This window comes from Mirounga angustirostris, unplaced genomic scaffold (assembly GCF_029215605.1).
Source record: "Mirounga angustirostris isolate CCGP_5_RB_7025 unplaced genomic scaffold, mMirAng1.0.hap1 SCAF_16, whole genome shotgun sequence".
NCBI classification, from domain to species: Eukaryota; Metazoa; Chordata; class Mammalia; order Carnivora; family Phocidae; genus Mirounga; species Mirounga angustirostris.
Genome location: NW_026991724.1, coordinates 18603858 through 18618539, shown reverse-complemented (window position 1 = coordinate 18618539; position 14682 = coordinate 18603858). Strand labels below are relative to the sequence as shown.

The window sequence follows — 14682 nt, the reverse complement described above, 5'->3', positions numbered from 1 at the left end:
GGGCTGGGCGCAGCTTCCTTGGGGGGAGGGGGTGTACTCCCTGTAATCCCTGAGTCCTGCCCAGCCCATCCAGGACCTCTTCGTGCTCAGGACACAGGCGTGAACTAGACGGCCCCAACTTGGGATGGAGAACGGTGTGCAAATATGGGTGTAGACAACATCACAGTAGGAAAACTGTGTTGATGGCTCCTCAGAGGAGGGTAATGAACCTCTGCAGAGAAGTGAGAGGCCACAGGTATTGTGAGGAAGGTGTGTGGTGGGTGATGGTGAGAGAGGGGTAGAAGGGCTAGGAAAGCTGTGTTTGTCTTGAGAGGTAAGGGGGCCATGGAGAGGACCACCGGGTAGTAATAATATAGTGGACGCTGGTTACCACCCAAATCCACCCTTCAGGACAACACCACTTGTTCCCCTAGCTGTCAGGAGTGTAGGTTGCTGAGGTGTCACAGCTGAGTCTCTCCCTCACAGTTAGGGCACAAAGGCCTGGTAAACTTGCCTGAACATGGACCACCTTGGAAGGCCCACCCCAGTTTCAGTGGATGGTCTGAGGCCTCTATTATAACTGCATCACAGTTTAATTCCCCCTTCTGCCCAATTTTGCATGTCTTACTCCCTTACAAGGATGGATCCTCATTAAACTTCCCTGTAGGCAGATCCCTGTCTCAAAGTCGGCCTCCCAGAGATCTTGACCTAAAATAAATTATAATAAATAATGATGGTATCAAACATAACAACGTGGTACTAGCCAACACATAATCCTTCCTACCTTCCAGGAACTGCTCTCAGTCCTTTACATATATGTACACCTAGGTAAGCATGTTTGCCTTGGTGGGAAAATTGTTATGACTCCCTGGTCTCTGAGCACTGCAGTGTTGAGACAAGAGAAAGATGAGGCTGGGATCAGGGAAGGGGAATGGGAATGGAGACAAGTGGGCAAGCTCGATGTAGTTAGTGCTTGCTGTTTGACAGGAAGTGAGGGACAGGAATAGGGTCAGTAAACCCAAGACACTGGGACAGCTTCTAGGAGCAGGTTTGGGGAAACACATTGGGTTCATCAGGCAGCGTGGTCTCCTCTTCTGAAATGGGGACAGGTTGGCCAGCCAAGAAGGTTCTGGTGGCTCTCCCCTCTCTACTGCCGGGGCTGCCCACCGACTTCCTCCACCTCTCCCTGCACCCTGCCCTGTCTCCCGGGATCCACGGATTGTTTTCGTCCTCTTCGGCGGTTGGACATTTGCTGATGGTCCCCGAAGTTTTGCTGCCGTGTCCGCAGAGAGGAATTGCGCCGGGTTCCCTGGGAGGGCGCGGAGCGGAAGCGGAAACAGCGACGCTGGCGCCGGCGGCCGGGTGGCCAGGAACGGAAGCGGAAGTGGCGGCGGCGCCGGCCTGGCCTGGCCTGGCTGAGGGGAGGCGGCGGGCAGGAGCGATGGCGGAGGCCGGGCCACAGGCGCCGCCGCCCCCGGGCACCCCAAGCCGGCACGAGAAGAGCTTGGGACTTCTCACCACCAAGTTCGTGTCGCTTCTGCAGGAGGCCAAGGACGGCGTGCTTGACCTCAAGCTGGTGCGGCCTGGGCTAAGAGGCGACCGGGAGGATGGTGGACCAGGCAGGCCTGGGCCGGTAGTGGGAACCCCTGGGGCCGTCCAGCTGGGCCCTCAGGGAGCAAGCCGCCATCGGTGTGCTTTCTCACAGGAGGGAGGCCGGGAACTGTTTCATTCATTCGGCCGAGGCCATTGGGCGTCAGCTATGTGCTAGGCTCTGGGCTGCAGGTGCTGGTCCTCGTGGCCCTCCTCGGCTGGTGTGGGAAGGCATCAGAACATCAGTTCAGACTGTGCCAGACCTCTTCCTGCCCCGCGGTCCTGATCTATGGCGCCTGGGAGGAGGGCTGGGACTCAGGCCACCCCTTTTTCAGATCACTTCCAGACCAGATTTCAAGGTAGCTGGGGGGACACCTGAGAGTGGGGCTGAGTATCCTGTGCTCTGTTCTGTCTGCCAGGCAGCTGACACCCTTGCTGTGCGTCAGAAGCGGCGGATTTACGACATTACCAACGTGCTGGAAGGTATCGGGCTGATCGAGAAAAAATCCAAGAATAGCATCCAGTGGAAGTGAGTGGGGGCACCTGGGAGGGCAGTGGCATCTCTTACCCAGAAGTGTCAGGGGCGTGGGGAGGAGGACACAGGAGAGAGCAGGGGCCATGGGACCCAGAGTTCCTGGTAGCTCCTCTCAGCCTCCCTCCCTGGGCACAGGGGTGTGGGGCCTGGCTGCAATACCCGGGAGATTGCGGACAAGCTGATTGAGCTCAAGGCTGAGATCGAGTTGCTGCAGCAGCGGGAGCAAGAACTGGACAAGCACAAGGTGTGGGTGCAGCAGAGCATCCGGAATGTCACAGAGGACGTGCAGAACAGCTGATATCCTCCTGGCGGTCCCTGCTCCCGGGGAGTGGGCGAGAGGGGCCCTCTAGTCCAGCTGGGTTTGCTCTGTGGTACCCTAGACACTATCCTGCTCGGGAGGATGATCCTGCAGCTCCTGGCCAGGTCCCTGCCTTGGCCTCCCTCCTTAGACTCAAAGCCCCTTCCCCAACCATTCTTGGCCTGTGATCCTTCTCCATGTAGACCCCAGGCCCCAGGATTTTCTCTGAGAGCTTGTACGTCAGATCTCTGCTAAAGAGCTGGGTTTTCTTTGTGGTCTGCCATCTGTCACCATAGGCAGGGCATCAGCCGTTCTCCTTAACCCCCACACCTTGGCCTACGTGACTCATGAGGACATCTGCAGATGCTTTGCTGGTGAGCAGAGCCTGGGTAGGGGGCAGTGGGGGTGGGGCTAGACTGAGCCACAGCCCTGAGCAGTGGGCTCAGTGCCCAAGGAGAGTTTTGTCTCTTAAGAGGGTTCCTTTGGCTTGCCCAAAGAGGAACCAGGCAGGGTAAGTCCTGGGTTTGAGGGTCATTGGGACCCCATGGAGGCAAATCATACTGAAAGGGTACAAGAATTCTGGGCTGGGTCCCTGGGTCAGTCCCCATCTGCAGTGTTTCCTGGGTTTGGCTTCTCAGGCATGACAGAGGCATAAGGGGGATAGAGCATGTGTGTACGCTCTTGCATGCTTGTATCCAGAGAACGATGGTGCTCACTTGCAACCTGTAGTTAGTTGCGTTATAGATACAGGAACTGTTCCTTCTCCGTTTTGCATTCTCTAGACTGGTTTGGGGAAGGAAAATTGGCCTTGGCCTGAACATCTACTCCTAGGGAGCAACCCCATCAATCAAGAAGTGAGATTGCCCAGCAATCCCTCAGTCCACATGTTTGAACCCAGATTTTCTGGTTACTGACCCTTGGGCTCTTAGGAGGAGAAAAGCTTTAGTTTTCTGCCCCAGCCAGTGGGGGGTTGGGTGAGGTTTACTGTCCTAAGACACCATGATTTCCTTCCTTGCTCAAAGGGATAGGCATCCCCATTCTCAGATTAGATTGAGCCCATGGGCCCTGACCCATCCTTGTCATTTTAGGAGATACCCTTCTGGCCATCCGGGCCCCGTCGGGCACCAGCCTCGAGGTGCCCATCCCAGAGGTGGGTGCTCAGCCCAGGCAGGCGGAGTTGATTGCGGGCGGGTGCTGGCTGTGGAGCCCGATAAGTCCCGGGTGGGGCAGGTAGGGGGAGGCCTGGGTTTGGGGGTTATCTAGAAGAACGGGCAGCCTAGGGTGGGAGAGGACACTGCAGCCCTGGCCCAGGGTCAGGCAGGAGCCAAGGCTGCTTCTAATTCCACCTGTCCCCCATCCCCCACCTCCAGGGCCTCAATGGACAGAAGAAGTACCAGATTCACCTGAAGAGTGTGAGTGGCCCCATCGAGGTGCTGCTGGTGAACAAGGAGGCGTGGAGCTCCCCACCTGTGGCAGTGCCTGTGCCGCCACCGGAAGATCTGCTCCAGAGCCCTCCTGCCGTCTCTACCCCTCCGCCTCTGCCCAAGCCTACCCTGGCCCAGCCCCAGGACGCCTCACGCCCAAGCAGTCCCCAGCTGACCACCCCCGCCCCTGTCCCTGGCATCACCGAAGCCCAGGGGGTGCCCGGTCCAGCAGCTGAGATCACAGGTGAGGTGTAACAGGCAGCTGGTGATGGGGTGACTTCTGGGGCCCAAAAGACAGCACCTCTGTACTCAGTGTTGGAAGAGACCTTGTGGGGGTTGTCCTTTTCCTGGTCTCCAGCTGGCCTCCCCTTGCTATGGTCGTGAATGAGCCCTTTTTAACAGGGAAGCTCTGAATGTATGAAGGGGTATTAGTGGGGATGGTTTTCGCCGGGTCCACCTGTGTCTCTCTTCCTCTGGCAGCCCCTCTTGAAGCCTGGCACAGCAGCCATGTCATCCTGGAGTCTCCCTCCTGCAGGCCTCATGCCTCTGTTCAGGGGCTCGTTTCTAGGTTCCCTCTGCGTGGGGGACTGGCAGTGCCTCTCTCTCCTTGGGAACTGGGGCTCTTGTCATCCCGACTGTGGCTTCTAGCACAAAGCTTCGGTATTCTCCTTCCTGCTCCCAAGTGACTGGGTTTGGGGGATCTGGTTGCAGTGAGCGGTGGCCCTGGACCGGACAGCAAGGACGGTGGGGAGCTCAGCTCCCTGCCCCCAGGCCTGGCAGCCCTGGACACCCGGCCGCTGCAGTCCTCCGCCCTGCTGGACGGCAGTAGCGGCCCATCCGGACCCAACCCTTCTACCTCCTTTGAGCCCATCAAGGCAGACCCCACAGGAGGTGAGTGCGTGGCCCCTGAGGGACAGGCAGAACCCAGCCGCAGCCACTGCTAGGGCAGAAACACCTGGAGCTGGAAGCCAGCTCGCCTGTCTCCTCGGCCAGAGCTGGCCAGCCCGCCCCCCGGCCCCCAGCAACCCTTGCCTTGACCCCAGAGCTCTGCCAGCCTGAGTGAGGAGCCTGGCTGCCAGCTCAGCACTGGTGCCCCTTTGCTCCCCTTCCCGAGCTACCCACAACTCCTGGGCCCCTCTCAAGCCTTGCCTGCCCCCCCTTGCACTCAGGGATCAGGAAGGCATAACTGCCATCCTGGGGAGGGGGCTGTGGTAAAGGCCCTCGGGCTCCAAAGGTGGGGGCAGTGCCTTCCCAGGGGAGGTGACATCATCTGCCTGGAGTCTTCTTCCCAACCTGTGATTTGGGTGTTTGCGTCTTCCAGGACTCGTTCTCCTTGGCCCACAAGCACTGCTCAGTCTCTTCTCACCAAGTGACCCTTTGTCCTCTGTGTTCCCTCTCTCACGTTCACTGTGTCGTTTCTGTTTGGGCTCCTTGGGCAGGTCATCTCTGTTCCATTCCGTGTCTTGGTCTCCTCGTCCCCCTCCAGCATCCAGGACCCTTGTACCCCCACCCCCCGGGACTCTGCTGCTGCTCTGGAGACATTGCCTCGCCCTGACTGCTGCCTCCAGCAGGTTTCTGGGGGATTCGCTCTGGTGCTCTCTTGCTCCATGGTGTTGCTTTCTAGCTCCTTTGGCATTTATGATGCCAACTTTGGCTCTTCTCTCACCGGCTTCTTCTGTTCTCTCCCTTGCATGCCTTTATAAACACTGTGCTTCGCAGGTCTCTGTTGCACACCTGTGGAGGGCACCCATTCGGGGTAGATGAATCCCTAGCCTCTGGCTTGCCTAGGTCTTTGTCTGAACTCCACACCTGTGTCCGTGTGCTTTCCTCTGCACATCTGATGGGCACTTCATTCCTGTGTCATTAACCGAAGCTTGCTTTTCTATCTCTGTGTGTACCCTCCTATTGGCCCTGGTCCCTCAGGCCTGACACCCGCATGTCTCTCCACTTCCATCTCCTCGCTTCTCCTGCTCTCCACCTGGCAGTAATTAACTGAGTTTTGTCTCAGACATGTCCCATCACTGGCTTCATGTATCCTCAACACTCAGGGTCACTGCTGGCTACCTCTACCCTAAATTCTTCAGCATCCTCCTCTTTACCCTGACTGATAGGGATCTGTCTGCAACACAGGTTGAGTGTGGCATTTCTGTGTTTGCAAAGTACCTTTAACGCTTCTTAAGGCCTGCTGGATGAAACCACAGGCCCTTCACCTGGTATATGAGATCCTTGTGCGCCAGCACTCCTCTCCAGTTTCATTTTCCTCTGCTTCCCATGTGTCTCCTCCCAGTCAGACGTTTGTAGCAGACTTGTCACCCCATAGCACCGCCCCTATTAAGTGTCTGCCTCCTCCTCTGCCAAGTGCCCTGGTCCAGGGTGTGGCCTTTGAGCCTGGCATTGAGCAGGTGCTCAACGAGGGCAGGTGTGAGTGGGCATCTGCCATCAGACAGGGCATACCTACTGAGCCCATCAAGGGAAGGGTCTGCTGCCCTCTAACTTCTGAGTTAGAAGGGCTGTATCAGTCATCTTCGATGGGCCTTTCGTACCCTGGGGTCAGCACTAAGGAACTCACATCTAGCAGGGGAGACTGACAATGCCAGCTTGGCCTCGGGCAGGGCCTCCATCTCCTCAGCTGTGTGGAGCCCCAAGACAGGTGGTATAACATCTGAGGAAGGTGGAGGCTAGAGTGGGACCAGACTGGATCTCTGTGCCCTTGAGTATGGCTTTCTTGTCTTTCAGTTCTGGAACTCCCCAGAGAGCTGTCAGAAATCTTTGATCCCACACGAGGTAGGTCTGCATTCTTCCATGGGGTAAGGGCATAGCTCATTGGGTCTTACAGTTGTTTTCTCGCACTTCTGAGGACCTATGATTGTGCTTGGTACCTGGGCAAAGAGTAAAGTTCCTGATGGGTAGCTAGGGGGGTCCCCTTCATGGGCTTTGGTGGGTGGAGAGCCAGGAGCCAAATGTAACTGAGCTCTCCCTCCCTCCCCAGAATGCATGAGCTCAGAGCTGCTGGAGGAGCTGATGTCCTCAGAAGGTGGGTAGCCCAGGAAGGTGGGGGTGGGCAAGGGGGTTGGGCAACTGCTGGGGGGGCGGCCTTGGCCCAGAGCCTCAGCCTGGTGCTCTCTGCAGTGTTTGCCCCCCTCCTCCGCCTTTCTCCACCCCCTGGAGACCACGATTACATCTACAACCTGGACGAGAGTGAAGGTGTCTGTGACCTCTTCGATGTGCCTGTTCTCAACCTCTGACTGACAGGGACATTCCCTGTGTGGCTGGGACACAGACTGTGTGACCTGGGGGCTGCCTGAGGACCTCCCCCACTCTACCCCTACACAGCTTGAGAGCCACAGACTCCTGGCTTCCCCAGCCTTCCCTCACTGCAGTTCTGACCACGACTCCCACTCCTGCACGAGCACCTGTACCGTGCTAGGAAAGCAGGGGAAAGGGGCTCAGACCCCTTCACCATAGAGCCAGAGTGTTTGCCTCTCCTTTTCTGGGGCTTTCCCCCACCTCATGCCCTCTCAGAGCCCAGGCTCGGCTGCCACTCAGTGGCACAGAACTGAAGACCTGCCATCATCTGCATAGGGCAGCTTGTCCAGCCCCACTGCCCTGTTGCAGCCAATGCCTCCCACTCTGAGGAGGGAAGCCTAGGGTGGAGCCAGACGCTTGCCAGCACCACCCCTAGCCTCCTTCACTTCTCCCCACCCCTGACCCTGCAGCTCCCCCTGGGCCTCTCCCCTGTACCCCCCATCTGCTGGGCCCTTAGCCCAGAGTACCTATAGGTGGGGTGGGGGGTGGGGTGGGGGGCTGCTAACAGGAAGGAACAGAGAGGTCTTTAGCTAGAAATCTGGACGGGTGAGCCCCTGAGGATTGGCCCAATCTCCTGCTGCCCTGTAGCCCCCCCCCCTTGTTTATTCATTTGCCCTCATTTAGAGCCATTTGCAGAGATTTAGAAAGATTTGCAGTAACGAACGGATTCCTATATAAAGATTATTTTTATACTTTTTGCAGCAAAAGGAAATTGTAATATTTGTACAGTATCCAAGTGAATAAAGACCATGCCTAAGGCTATCTCTGATCTGGTTCTTTCAGGGCCCCTCCCTGGAATTCGGCTGGATTGGTGGTGGGACCGGGCGGGTTACCTTTCTTGGAAAGGGAGGTGTGGCTGCTCTGGCGTCCCGCCCGCCCCGCCCCCCCGCCCCCACCTGGCGCACCTAGGGCGGGCCGCCGGGGTGGGGCGGGGCAGGGCAGGCGCCTACCCACGGGACTCCAACCCGGAACTAGTCTCGGCTCCCTTGGGAAGGCCGCGGCCCCTGGCCAGGAGCGGGACCCTAACCCCTGAGTGCGGGCCACGGGGTCCAGGCCTTGAACAGAGGGACGTCCTCGTTCTCGGAGGTACCAGACCAGGCGCGCCCTTGGCCGGAGCTTAGACGGTCTGGAAACTACAGGCGCCCCTGCCCTGGCTGGACCATGGCGCCCCCGCGGAACGTGGTGAAGATCGCGGTCCAGATGCCTGACGCCATCCCGCAGCTCATCCAGCTGGACCAGGTCACTCGCCCTGTCTGGCCTCCATTCACCCCACCACCCCCCTCCGGGTGGCCCCCTTCCCCTCGGAACCCCCAGGGTCCTCCCCAACTCCTCCCCACACCCGCCCCATGAGTGACCTGTCCACTTGCAGGCAAAGCCTCTGGCCGCTGTGCTGAAGGAGGTGTGCGACGCGTGAGTGCAGGCTAGCCAGGCCGGGGGGTGCCGGGGGGGGGGTGGGGAGGGCAGGAGGGAGGGGCGCCCTCTACCGGCCTCACTGAGCCTCCGCTCCTCGCAGGTGGAGTTTGGTTCACTCGGAACGCTACGCCCTGCAGTTTGCTGATGGACATAGGAGCTACATCACTGAGAACGTGAGTCTCCCCCGCCCCCACCCCCGCCAGGCCCATATCCCACTGTGCGACACCCGCCACTTCTAACCCACCTGATCTTGATCCCTCAGACTCATCCCCCTGTCTGGAATGTGATCTTTCTTTTCCGGACTCCCGAACCCTCCCTCACCAGCAACCCGGATTAACCAATCCTCAGAGCCCTTCTTTTTTTTTTTTTTTTTTTCTCAGAGCCCTTCTTGACTTCTCCCCCTTTCTCTCCATCTTCTCCAGAACCGCACAGAGATCAAGAATGGCAGCATCCTGTGCCTCAGCACTGCCCCAGTAATGCCCTTCCTGACCCCACCCGCATTCCCTGCCCTTCTTCTATGCCTCTTTGCCGCCCACCCTCTTCTCTGCCCAGTTCGGGAGGGCCCCGGCCCCAGCTCCGCAGTGCCCCACCTAGTGGACATCTGAGTCCCTACACCTCCAGTTCCTGCTCCTTACTTCCACCCAGCCTCCTCACCTTTCCCACCCCTGCCCAGGACCTTGAGGCTGAGCGGCTGTTAGGTGGGCTGCAGAGTGGGAGTCGTGAAAGGCGCCGGGAAGCTCTGCAGCACCTCGTCTTGCTGACCCCGGACGTCACCTTTGCCCAGGAGGTCATCAGCCGTGATGGGCTTCAGAGACTAGGCACCATCATTGAGGATGGGGATGAGTGAGCACAGGACTGCGGTTTGTGGTGGACATGGTGGGGCTAGGGGTCCTAGTCTGGCCCTGCTCAGCCCCAGATGTCCCCCCAGCTTAGGGGAGGTGCTGACCCTTGCACTGAGGGCCTTCTTGGAGCTCATGGAACACGGCATGGTGTCCTGGGAGACGCTCAGCATCCCCTTTGTTAGGAAGGTGGGTTGGCTTTTCTAGGGGCAGCAGGTGGGGGCAGTGGAGTGGTGTCAGGATCTGGCCTTCCATGGTGGTGAAGTGGTAGCAAGCCCCTACCCCTGTTACAGGTGGTGTGCTACGTGAACATGAACCTGATGGATGCATCTGTGCAGCCCCTGGCCCTCAGGCTGCTAGAGAGTGTGACCTTGAGCAGCCCTGCTCTGGGCCAGCTGGTCAAGAGTGAGGTACCACTGGATAGGCTGCTGGTCCACCTACAGGTGTAAGTGTCTGGGCGTGGGGGTGGAATACAGGTGAGGGGCATGGAGCCAGACCCTGGATAGCCCGCTGAGCCCGCCTCTTCTTGCCCCAGGATGAACCAGCAGCTACAAACCAAGGCTATGGCATTGCTGACAGCCTTGCTCCAGGGGGCCAACCCTGCTGAACGCAAGGTGAGTGTCCCATCTGGTGGCTGGACTGCAGGGGTGGGGGGTGGGGGGCTGGAGCCTGCGCAGGAGCTGGTGGGCACTGCGCGCCAACCCGGGACTGCAGGAGGGCTGCTCGTGGTGGGGCTGAATCATCTAAGCCCCCTTCCCACTTACCTCAGCACATGCTTGGCTACCTGTGGCAGAGAAACCTTCGCCAGTTCATCTATAAGGTAGGAAGGACTGGGCTAGGTAGACCCCTCCCCGCTTTTCCTCCCCCAGTAAGCCTCTGCTCACACCTATGGACTGGCTGTTCTCCAGAACATCATCCACAGTGCAACACCATTGGGCGACGAGATGGCTCACCATTTGTATGTACTGCAGGCCCTTATGTTGGGGCTGCTGGAGCCACGCATGAGGACGCCACTGGACCCCTACAGCCAGGTGGGTGCCTTTGGGGAACACGAGGCTGGGGAAGCTAGAGCGTGGCTTTGAGTCTATGATCCTGACGCCCGCTTACCCCACGACAACGTGGGGTACCTCCCATCCCCCCGCCCCCAGGAACAGCGGGAGCAGCTGCAGGCCCTGCGCCAGGCTGCCTTTGAGTCGGAGGGGGAGTCTCTGGGCACTGGGCTGAGTGCCGACCGCCGCCGTTCCTTGTGTGCCCGCGAGTTCCGAAAACTGGGCTTCTCTGTGAGCGACCCCTCCCTAGCCCCCCACCCCTGCCTCAACCCAGGGCTGCTGTTGTTCCGGAGGCCTGGGGCCCTTACTGAGCTGCCCGTCTCGCTTCCCCCAGAATAGCAACCCTGCACAGGATCTAGAGCGCGTGCCCCCTGGCCTGCTGGCCCTGGACAACATGCTCTACTTCTCCAGACACGCACCTAGTGCCTATAGCCGGGTCAGTAATCGGGTGGGTGGGATATGGCTGGGTCCCCGTGGCCTTAGCTGAGCTCCCCGTCGCATTCACTCTTTCTGCCGCCCCAGCTGGTGTTGGAGAACAGCAGCCGTGAGGACAAGCACGAGTGCCCCTTTGCCCAGAGCAGCATCCAGCTGACCGTGCTGCTGTGCGAGCTGCTCCGCGTCGGGGAGCCCTGTGAGCGGGCCTGGGCGCGGCGCGGCTGGGAGCGGGGGCCGAAGGGCAGAGAGGGCCAGGGGCTGCGCACGCCTTCTCCCTGAGCCCCTCCTGCCCCCCTGCTCCAGGCTCCGAAACAGCCCAGGACTTTTCGCCCATGTTTTTCGGCCAAGACCAGAGTTTCCATGAGCTCTTCTGTGTGAGCATCCAGCTGCTGAATAAGACCTGGAAGGAGATGCGAGCCACCCAGGAGGACTTTGACAAGGTGGCTGGGGTGGAAGGGAGGAGACCCGGGCCAGGGCAGGGGCCGTTCTGAGTAGGGGCCCCGAGCGCAGCCCTGAGCAGAACTGGGTGGCTCCAGGTCATGCAGGTGGTGCGGGAGCAGCTGGCCCGTACGCTGGCCCTGAAGCCCAGCTCCCTGGAGCTTTTCCGAACCAAGGTGAATGCGCTTCCCTATGGGGAGGTGCTGCGGCTGAGGCAGACAGAGCGGCTGCATCAGGAGGGCACGCTGGCCCCTCCCATACTGTGAGTTGCTGGGAGTGGGTCCCAGTCCTGGCCCCACCTGCCCCCACGGGCCTTGCCCCAGGTCAGTCCCAGTCAGCAAGCCTTCCCCTTGCCCCCTCCGCCCCCCAACCCAGGGAGCTACGGGAGAAGCTGAAGCCAGAGCTCATGGGCCTCATCCGCCAGCAGCGTTTGCTCCGCCTCTGCGAGGGGACACTCTTCCGCAAAATCAGCAGCCGGAGGCGCCAGGGTGGTTGAATGGGCAGGGGTTGGCAGAGAGCGGCTGGGTTGGGATCAGGGCCCCTCGCGTCATCCTTCCCTCTTCTCTTTTTGCTCACAGACAAGCTGTGGTTCTGCTGCCTGTCCCCCAACCACAAGGTGCTGCAGTACGGGGACGTGGAGGAGAGCGCCAGCCCACCCACCGTGGAGAGCCTGCCTGAGCAGCGTGAGGAGGACGGGACAGGGGTCCGGGTCAGCCACCTGCCCTCCCGAGACCACCCCCTGTGCGGGGCCCCCCTGGGTCCCAGTGGTCAGCCCGGCCTTCTTCCCACAGTCGCTGTGGCCGATATCAAGGCACTGCTCACAGGCAAAGACTGCCCCCACGTCCGGGAGAAGGGCTCAGGGAAGCAGAACAAGGTGAGTGCAGTGGAGGCCAGGGGCTCCTTCCCACCTGCATCTGCCCTGCTCTGTTCCCCACTCAGCACTCTCCGCTGCCTGCCTCCCCCAGGATCTCTATGAGTTAGCCTTCTCCATCAGCTATGACCACGGGGAGGCGGAGGCATACCTCAACTTCATCGCCCCATCCAAACGGGAGGTGAGTGTCTGGGCCAGGCTGAGCCAAGTGGGGCAGACAGGCTCGGGAAGAGATGGGCAGGCCCTCACGGAGCTGGCCCCATCCCCAGTTTCACCTGTGGACAGATGGGCTGAGCGCCCTGCTCGGCGGTCCCATGGGCAGTGAGCAGACTCGGCTGGACCTGGAACAGCTGCTGACGATGGAGACCAAGCTGCGGTTGTTGGAGCTGGAGAATGTGCCCATTCCCGAGCAGCCGCCTCCCATCCCCCCGCCCCCCACCAATTTCAACTTCTGCTATGACTGCAGCATCACTGAGCCTTGACAGTGAGGTTGGCCATGGGCCACAGCTGCTGGCATTGGTGACCGTGAAGGGTGGAGGGTGGTAAAACCCAGACACCCTCCAGCAGAGGCTGCCGCAGAAATAAAGTCTGCTTGACTCTGGGGTGTGTGTCGAGCCAGTTCTGCAACTGTGGGCCAAGCCTGCCTTCAAATTTAGCTGGCAAATGAGATGGGGCATCAGGCCAAGGTCACTGCTTGGGGCCACAAACCTGGGCGGCCGCAGTTGAGGGGCTGGTGTTGTGAAGGAGGGGCTGGAGACAAGCTGACCCTATTGTCCTTCCACAGGATGAGTCCTCAGCCTTCCTCGGTGCTGGGCCTGCAGGGAGGGATGTCCTCTGGTCTGGGTAGCAGCCCACTGAGGGACGTGGGGCAGAAGATACTGCCCTAAGTGGATGCCTTCCTGGGCCACATTAACAGGGGCCTAGTTTCCAGAAGGCTCCTGACAGTCTGAACTCAGTCCTCAGTCCTGCTTGGCCCTGCCTGGTGTCCTTTTCAAGACTTGGAGGCCCTCTGGTGAGAGGTCTGGAGGGACAGATGTGAAGCTGGGTCTGTTCTGTGCTGAATGGCAAACTCTTATGATTCCAAACATGTCCCCAGGTGCTGGGAGGATAGGGCTGATGCTGACAAGAGGGAATTCAGTGCCGGAAGCCTGGCATTCTGATTCAAATCTGCTGGAGCATGGGTGTGGTGGGGGCCACAGAGAGGCAAGGCCTCTGGGGACGGGAGTGGCTAGGGGTGCTGGGCCCAGCTGGAGGTCAGTTTCAGAGGTTAGCACACGAACCCACAGGCCCCACAGGGCAGGCTGAAAGCTGCCACCTCTCTGACCTCCTCCATGCCTCTCACTACTTCTCTTTCTCAACACCTTCGCACATACCTTTTTAAACAGTGTTAACCATCAACATGTTACCTTGAAAACTGATGAAATGGCATCTCCTTTGGAGAATGTGCTGGGGGAGCATCTGCTTCTGACTCGAGCCTCCAGGGGGCCCTGTATCCAGAGGCTTCTCACCTTGGAATAGTTCAAGTTCAACTTGCTATTGAGTTCAAGATGGCAATCAGGAGCAGGGATCCCAGATGCAGTTAACTCTTCTAATACCATCAGTTCTTCCTCCCCAGTGTCTCCATTCCCTTGTCCAGGCCACCAACATCTTGGCAAGAATCTCCTGACTTCCTGCCTCCTGTCTTGCCCCTCCAGTCCTTAATACCCCAAGTGCTTTTTCAAACATGAAGCTGATCAGATTACACACTCACATGCACACTACCCCCATCCTGCATTTTTCAGTGTCTCTCTTGTCCGTGGGATGAGGGTCACGGTTACTTGCCTGAGCGGTAGAGCTAGATGGGTAGGAGACATGTTGTGGTTTAGGACGTCTAACAAAAGGCCTGTGGCTTGCAGAGTTCTCTGTGCTTGATCCAAGCTAGCATCCTCCCTGCGGCCCAGGGGCCCCGCCCTGCCCTCCTAGCACCAGCTCGGGCCTATCATGTGTACCTCCCTGGTCCTTTCTCATTGCCCTCTTTCTTCCCTTCTGCCCCTTTTTCACGGCCTCGAGTCTTTCCTTGATCTCTCTGGGCTCTGTTCGTTGCTCTCCTAGGCTCCCAGTTCCAGCTGCTTGTTTCTCTATTTACGCACACCCCACACACTGGACTGTCCCTGTCTGTCGGCTAATTTGCCTCCCTGCCTGACCTGGGGGCTGGGAGATCTTCGGCACCTCTGAACCCCACATAAAGTGCAGTGCCTGGGGGGCACTTGGGCAGCCATGCTAGCTGCTCCTAGAACTGATGGGCAGATGGACAAAGAGAGTGGACAGATAGTTTCTCAGAGCTGCTGTTGAGAAGTCACTGGCACTGTTTAGGAGGTTGGACTAGGGGACCTCTAATGACCCTACCCAGAGATACTGTCCTCTTTCTTTTTTCTCCCTGAAGACAGCCTCATTGCATCCTTAATCATTGTGCTCCTAGGGCCTGGCTGGCACGTGTCTTTGCTGCAGGACATGCTTGGAGGCTCA

General features: G+C 59.1%; 2 protein-coding genes across 11 annotated transcripts; both read left to right on the top strand.

Moving 5' to 3' along the window:
* Positions 1-88: 88 nt before the first annotated feature.
* On the top strand, positions 89-7894 carry E2F4 (E2F transcription factor 4). 2 transcript variants are annotated; one of them, XM_045890943.3, is made up of 10 exons: positions 89-1555; positions 1989-2098; positions 2240-2401; positions 2733-2776; positions 3491-3552; positions 3773-4070; positions 4538-4717; positions 6563-6610; positions 6816-6860; positions 6956-7894. In XM_045890943.3, exons 1-10 carry the CDS (start codon positions 1079-1081, stop codon positions 7069-7071), a joined length of 1542 nt encoding a protein of 513 aa, XP_045746899.2. In that variant the 5' UTR covers positions 89-1078; the 3' UTR covers positions 7072-7894. The 2 variants fall into 2 exon arrangements, with proteins under 2 accessions (XP_045746899.2, XP_064436897.1); XM_064580827.1 differs by lacking the exons at positions 2733-2776; positions 3491-3552 and having other exon boundaries at positions 2240-2348.
* A 56-nt stretch (positions 7895-7950) lies between these two features.
* ELMO3 (engulfment and cell motility 3) lies at positions 7951-13334 on the top strand. Of its 9 annotated transcripts, XM_045890938.3 has the most exons (20): positions 7954-8371; positions 8502-8542; positions 8646-8718; positions 8968-9018; positions 9219-9388; positions 9474-9573; positions 9678-9829; positions 9920-9998; positions 10154-10204; positions 10293-10415; positions 10533-10664; positions 10768-10869; positions 10956-11064; positions 11172-11308; positions 11405-11568; positions 11682-11794; positions 11885-11989; positions 12098-12180; positions 12272-12358; positions 12447-13333. In XM_045890938.3, exons 1-20 carry the CDS (start codon positions 8294-8296, stop codon positions 12657-12659), a joined length of 2163 nt encoding a protein of 720 aa, XP_045746894.1. In that variant the 5' UTR covers positions 7954-8293; the 3' UTR covers positions 12660-13333. The 9 variants fall into 9 exon arrangements, 7 of the variants coding, with proteins under 7 accessions (XP_064436892.1, XP_064436891.1, XP_045746892.1 ...); XM_064580822.1 differs by having other exon boundaries at positions 7951-8371; positions 11389-11794; positions 12447-13334; XM_045890936.3 differs by having other exon boundaries at positions 7953-8371; positions 11885-12180.
* The last annotated feature ends 1348 nt before the right edge of the window (positions 13335-14682 follow it).

What these genes read in the sequence shown, in the direction of transcription:
- E2F4 (XM_045890943.3), top strand. Translation starts at nt 1,079, where the DNA reads ATGGGGACAGGTTGGCCAGCCAAGAAGGTTCTGGTGGCTCTCCCCTCT. An exon ending in GAGGACGTGCAGAACAGCTG is followed by an intron (nt 2,402 to 2,732) that starts ATATCCTCCTGG and finishes TAACCCCCACAC; the next exon opens with CTTGGCCTACGTGACTCATG. An exon ending in CAAGGCAGACCCCACAGGAG is followed by an intron (nt 4,718 to 6,562) that starts GTGAGTGCGTGG and finishes CTTGTCTTTCAG; the next exon opens with TTCTGGAACTCCCCAGAGAG.
- ELMO3 (XM_064580821.1), top strand. Translation starts at nt 8,294, where the DNA reads ATGGCGCCCCCGCGGAACGTGGTGAAGATCGCGGTCCAGATGCCTGAC. An exon ending in TGTGCCTCAGCACTGCCCCA is followed by an intron (nt 9,019 to 9,218) that starts GTAATGCCCTTC and finishes ACCCCTGCCCAG; the next exon opens with GACCTTGAGGCTGAGCGGCT. An exon ending in TCGCCCCATCCAAACGGGAG is followed by an intron (nt 12,359 to 12,446) that starts GTGAGTGTCTGG and finishes CCCCATCCCCAG; the next exon opens with TTTCACCTGTGGACAGATGG.